Source organism: Ornithorhynchus anatinus, chromosome 7 (genome assembly GCF_004115215.2).
Source record: "Ornithorhynchus anatinus isolate Pmale09 chromosome 7, mOrnAna1.pri.v4, whole genome shotgun sequence".
NCBI lineage: Eukaryota > Metazoa > Chordata > Mammalia > Monotremata > Ornithorhynchidae > Ornithorhynchus > Ornithorhynchus anatinus.
In genome coordinates this window covers 28,181,711-28,187,710 of record NC_041734.1, presented here as the reverse complement: position 1 = coordinate 28,187,710, position 6,000 = coordinate 28,181,711, and the positions used below count along the sequence as shown (strand labels likewise).

General features: G+C 54.7%; 1 protein-coding gene across 5 annotated transcripts in view; it reads left to right on the top strand.

Annotated features, from left to right (window-relative positions):
• The first annotated feature begins 385 nt into the window (after positions 1–385).
• The window catches only part of ERBB4 (erb-b2 receptor tyrosine kinase 4), a 1,160,668-nt gene continuing 1,155,053 nt past the window's right edge, over positions 386–6,000 (top strand). For 3 of the 5 annotated variants that reach the window (XM_029069454.2, XM_029069452.2, XM_029069456.2), the window contains exon 1: positions 387–634. In XM_029069454.2, the coding sequence (XP_028925287.1) occupies positions 550–634 (85 nt within the window). In that variant the 5' untranslated portion in view covers positions 387–549. Of the gene's footprint in view, positions 635–6,000 lie in introns of all 5 variants that reach the window. The other 2 variants (XM_029069455.2, XM_029069453.2) reach the window with 1 other exon arrangement.

Here is a 6,000-nt window from a genome sequence, read left to right as displayed (position 1 = left end):
GCTCCTGCTCCTGCTCCTGCTCCTGCTCCTGCTCCTGCTCCTGCTCCTGCTCCTGCTCCTGCTCCTCCGCCGGGCTCCGCGGGCGCACACCGCGCTCCGGCTCTGCCTCCGGGGCACAGCGGCTCCGGCTCCGCGGGGGGCTTCGCGGGGGGCTCCGCGGGGGGCTCTGAGGACTCCGAGCTTCGCCCAGCGCCGCCCCCGAAGCAAACTGCCCCGGGAGGGAGGGAGGGAGGGAGGGACGGAGAGAGGGAGGGAGGCGGACCGGCGGCCGCGCAACTCCAAGAGGAATTTCAGCAGCAAACGCTGCCCCTCGGGGGAAGAAACTTTTCCCCCATTTCCCGGCGGCGGAGAGCGGAGGGGGAGCGGGAGCCCGGGAGCCCGGGAGCCCGGGAGCCCGGGAGCCCGGGCGGGAGGGAGGACCCCGGCTGGCCCCCTCAGCCAACCCGCACCGACCCCCCGGCCTCGCCCCTCCGAAGCGCCCCGGTGCCACCCCAGGGGATATGCCATCTGGACATGTAACCGGCAGCCCAGACGTCCCACGCGTGAACCATGGAGCTGCTGCCTTGCGGGCTGTGGGTCTGGCTGAGCCTCCTGCTGGCCGCCGGGACCCCCCAGCCCAGCGCCGGACAGGCAGGTGAGTCAGCGACCCCTTCCCCGGCTTGGGTCTCCCCCCGGCTGGGGTCTCTCCCCATCTGGGTCTCCCCGCGGCTTGGGTCTCCCCCCGGCTGGGTCTCTCCCCGGCTTGGGTCTCTCCCCATCTGGGTCTTCCCCCGGCTGGGTCTCTCGCCGTCTTTCTGCTCCCGCGCCCGGCGCCGGGGGTTGGTCGGGACGGGGTGGGCTTCCCGCAGTGAGAGGGATCGGTGGGTAGAGCCCCGCCGCGGGCCTCCCTCCCCTCCGCGCAGCCCCCCTCCGGGTGGGGACCAGGAGTCCCGGAGGCTGGGTCGGTGCTGCTGCGGGAGACGCGTCGCCCCCCACTTCCCCACCCCGCCCGGGGCCAACGGGCACCGCCCGTTTCGGACGCCCTCCGAAGGCACGAGGACTCGGGTCCCGGCGGATGGGTTTGGGGGGTCGGGGGCGAGGGGCCGGGACTGGGCACTGCCCGCTCGGCCCCGGGCCCCAGCGGAGCGGCAGGTGGCCGGTCCCGACGCCCTCGGGTCCCGGCCGGAGGGACCCTTGTGGACCCCTCCGGGTGGCACCTTCACCATTCCCCAGTAGAGCATCCCCCCCACTCCCCGCCCCCCACCCCGCGACGAGCCTGGCGGTGGCCCTCGGGTGGCGGTGGCCCTCGGGTGGCGGTGGCCCTCAGCCTCCCAGCGCCGCTCTTCTCCCTCCGGGAACCGTTGGTCAAGCCCGGTTCCGAGAGGGAGAGCGAGGCAGCGTCCGGGGCCAGGCCCGGGGTGGCCGCAGGGCAGGGGCAGGACCAGGCCCGGGACCCAGGCCCAGGACCCGGGGCCAGGGCAGGCTCGAGACCAGGATCCGGACCAGGATCCGAGCCAGGACCGGCCGCTGGAGCGAGCTGGAAACTTTCCGACGCTTGGTCGTTTCCCCAGAGCGGGATGGGAAAGGGGCCGGCGTTGGCCGATTGGAGTCCGAGCGCAGGGTAGAGTCCGGGTCCGCCGGCGGGGAAACGGAGGCCGGAGCGGTCGGAGAGCTGACACCAGGGCCCACAGCGTCCCACGGGCCCCCTCCGGGCGGCTGGCCGGGCCGTGGGAGGTGGCACCGAGACGCTGCCTTAAATTATGCCACAGCAGCCCGGCAGGCGAGCGGGCTGTGTCCTTATGACCTTATCTATAAAACATAACTGCCTCCTCCTCCTCCGCTCCCCTTCCTGTCATCTCCCAGTCTACTTTTAACCCTGACCCCCGCATTCCCCTGCTACGCGCAAAGTTATGCTCCCTCGGGGCTGTAAAAGGGACCTCAGGCTCCTCTCTGCGTGGGTTTGCATTTGCACCTCTATCTCCTAGAAATTACTCCTGTCCCCTCGACCCCTCCGGAGGGTCCCTTAGGGTCCCCAGAGTCCTCTCAGGGTGGCGTTTTCATCTTCCCGCTCCTCTCCCCTCCCCGGCCCCTCAAAGGGCTGATCGTGCCCGGGGGATCCCAGCCAGGGGCGGTGGAGACGGGAATGGGGGCTGAGCTGATGGGAATTTCTCTGAGGAAACCCACGAGGGTCTGTCCGGTTTGCCCCACGCCCTGGAGACGGACCCCGAGTCCGCAGAGATTTGGTCTCAGCTGAGCCGCTCCGGGACTGAGCTGGCTAGTCCTGAAAGCCCATTTCAGAATTTCCGTAGGAATGTCATTCAGATCAGCCGTGCAGCTGTCCAGAGCATCCCTGTCCGTCTCCCCCACCGCCCCCTCCTCTCCCGGCTCTGCCCTCTGCCACTGGTCACCGGCCTCGGTGAGGAGCCGTCCGGAGGTCGAGATCCGTCCAGGCTTGTGGCTCGGTCTTGCCCCGTAGGCTGGGAATGCGGGACGCACAAAGGCAGTGTGGGCTGGGGGAAACCCCTCTTCCCCACCCCCTTATCCCAACCCAGTGTTCCCGAGACCAGCGAGGCCCAGAGCCCCAGCCGTAGAGGGAATTCCCCCCTCCCCCCACTGCCCCTGTAAATGCCCCTCAGAGGGAGGTCACCTCGGGGTTCCGATGGTCCTGGACCAGCTCTTCTCACGGCTGGGAAGGGATGGAGGTTACGGGGAAAGGCAATCAGCCCGGAGAGTTGCAGGAGAACTGTGTCAGAGCAAGTTTCGGTGGGTCGTGTGTGTTTCCGGAGGAGAGAGTATGTTCGTGTGTGTGTGTGTGTGTGTGTGTGTGTGTGTGTGTGTGTCTACGAGAGTATGTATGTGTGGGTGAGTGGGTGGGGGGCACGGGTGGGTGTTCTGGGGTAAAGACGCACTGAGCTTTTGGCGCTCCCGGTGAGCCGTCAGGAGCAGTTCGGAGGAGTTTGTTTTGGTCCAAATGAGAAATTAAGTGCGGATAAGTAAACTAAGCTGCCAGAGGGCGACAAGATGTTGAGTGAATTGCTTTTAGATGAAACAAATTAAGGAAACGAGGGAAGACAATCTGCTTCTCGCATTATTAGACACGCTTGGAGTTCAGGGGAAAGTGGCATATTTTTGAAATGCTAATTTCCTAAGCAGCAGAAGGAATGCACCTTATTTACTGGTTTATGTGAATAGAATAGAAATATTGATTTTTGCCGAATATTCCGCTCCTCGGGGCTAGCGGGTGTTGTCTTTGAGATCTCGGTGACTATAAAGGCGTTCCCGTCGGTCCTTCCGTTTTCCAAGGAAGATTTCCATTATTATTATTTCTCCCCCCCCCCCCAATTTTCCAGCCCCCGTTCCCTCCCCTCCACCCCCACCTACTCTCACCCCACCCCCAAGTTATAGCGGTGACAATATCCCGGTTTCATTGAAGGACTGGTCCATAATTGCTTTGCTTTCCTCCCCCGAGAATTTCAGGGCATGCCAGGGACATTCACATTTCAAATATAAATCTCATATCGCCCAAGAGAACAATTATCGAATTTACCTGCAGATTTCTATGCTTTCCTAAATATGTGTTCATGCCTACCCTGTTAGTGTGGAAGGGAAGTAGCTTAAACTGCCTACAGAGCTTAAGATGTGTGATGAATAAATTCAACCAGTATTTCCTGGTTCTCAGTAACTCCGCGCTTAATTTAGCTCTGTGCCTTATTTACAATTAATAGGTAAGCTTTTCCCCATAGTGAAGGTGTCCAGATCCTGACATTTCACAACCTTTAGTAGCTCTATTGCATTTTGAGGGAAAAGTGAGGGTTTTACATTGGGTGAATGAAAAAAAAAATATAAGTACCATGCCCACCATTTAAATGTAAGCAGATATTTTAGAGATATGTTCATATTTAATTGTCCTAGGTAACCAGCTTCAAAACTCTTTTTCTATTAATACTTAAACTCTTTATGGAGAGAAGATCATTCTAGAAAATGTCTCATTTTATTGTTTTAAAATTGCCGTCTTCTAGATGAGTTAATGCTGATGAGTACAGCTGCAGATTTAGCCAAAAATATTCTAGTTATGCAAAGATTGAATAATGAGGTTCAATGGCTTTGCGGGATAAAATATAGCTCTGTTGCCTTTTTATTTGATTTTTGGAGAATGGAGAGGGGTAGACAAGGAAATATATATTTTCTCATTGCATTTGTGTGTTAGAAAGAATTCACATTTCAGCACCCTGATTTGTTTGTTACATTGCAATTTAGTAAGCATGTAATCCCGGCTATGGGATTTTAACATTCTGTTGAAAACTCCATAAATGGCTTTCCTGGGAAAACACTTTTCATGGAAAATATTTTCTATATTTTAAGTTTGAGAATGGTCTCCCATGTACCCATCTCACATTTTTTTTTAAACTCCCTCATGATCTTTATACTGTTCTTCAGGGTTTTTGCATTTCTTTCATAGAGTGGTTCAGTAGTTCTTTATTAATGGGCTTATTCTCTTTTGTCCCTGTAGGAATAATATTTAATCATCTTTCATCTACGTTCTCCCTGACTCTCAGTTTTCCACCCAGTTTTTACTATTGGATTTGTGCATGGGTGCGCAGAAGTGCAGGGTTTTTCTCCACCCACTCAGAAGGCACTCCTTTTCCTCTGGTTTCGGGACCAGCCTTCCATTTCGCCACTGCTGGGGCCTTTTGAGTCAGCCTCCATTCTTCCTTCCTGATAAATCTGTTATGCCTGGTTGGCTGGACAATCGCAGAGCCAGCCCTGTGTCCAGATTTATTTCTAGGGGAAAATAAAAAAGCATCGATCCAGGGGACTTGGATGCCTCCAAAGCGCTGACTCCAAGGCCATATCTCTTTGAAGGAAGCCTCTCTGTCTCCCAGGAAGCCGCTCCTATTACTTGGGCCTTCAGGAAACATGGAAGAATGCACTGTGCTCACTTTTAGATCTCAAAGAGCCAGAGGACTGTTTGGCAGCTTTGGCAGGACAGAGGTGTTTCACAGACTTAGTGTGCTTCCCATTAGATCAGTGCAGGGCAAACATCACCTTGCCTTGAGGCTGAACCAGTTCTTGAGAGAAATTCCCCGCAGTGAGAGGACAAGAAACAGCAGCCATAGTATTGACTTTTATTCTTATTTTCAGGGTCTTGTGGTGGGTGCTTTTGGGGCAGGTGTATGCTGCCTGCAGAACACTGAAACCAAGTCGGTTATACGTAACCCAGAAAACACTGAAACCAACCTGGATATATGTAAGCTGGGAGATCCTGACAGATGCTCCAACTTGAACCTGTGACCAGGAAAAAGATGTTCTATTTGTTTGCAGATGTGGGGGGACTCGGCAATGGAACGATCTAAAAACTGTTCCTCCCTTATGTCACTGCTTTTTGAGAAGTGTAGTCCTGTAGATCTGTGCATATTGATAATCAGATTAGCTTGCATGGTACCAAGCCTATGGCAGTTCTGTGAAATTAATTATGTCTTAAATATTTTTCTCTGTTATCTCACCTCGATCCACTCACCGGGATAGGCAGAGTAGGTGTTCATCACTATATCGAGCTTTACCATCTCGCAAACTTTTCTCTAGATTGTATCGGAGAAAACCTCTGGTAGGACTACGTGAGATGAGTCTCACTGTTTTGAATTAGGCTGGCTGTATGTATGATCTAATGTTCACTTCCCCAGGTATGATAGATTTAAGGTAGTGGAAATGAAAATTAACTTTTTGGCATTTACTAGTGCAACAACTGACTGCAGTTTCCAGATTTGTAAGTTAAAGATAATTATCTCTTGCCCTCAAATGTGTAAAAAATGTCACAACCATTCAGTGATCAATATTTCCTGAAGCTGGAGATATTGTTCACATTTTGAAGCAGAACGTAGTTTCTCCTATTTTGGAGGAGAAAAGACCATCGAGGATTTGACCAAAACAGGAATCTGGCCATTTATCGTGAATTCCTCCGCAGGGTCTTGAAAACACGGGGTTCTGTGACACAAAGGTGCACTTGGAGGAGACGTTAACTAA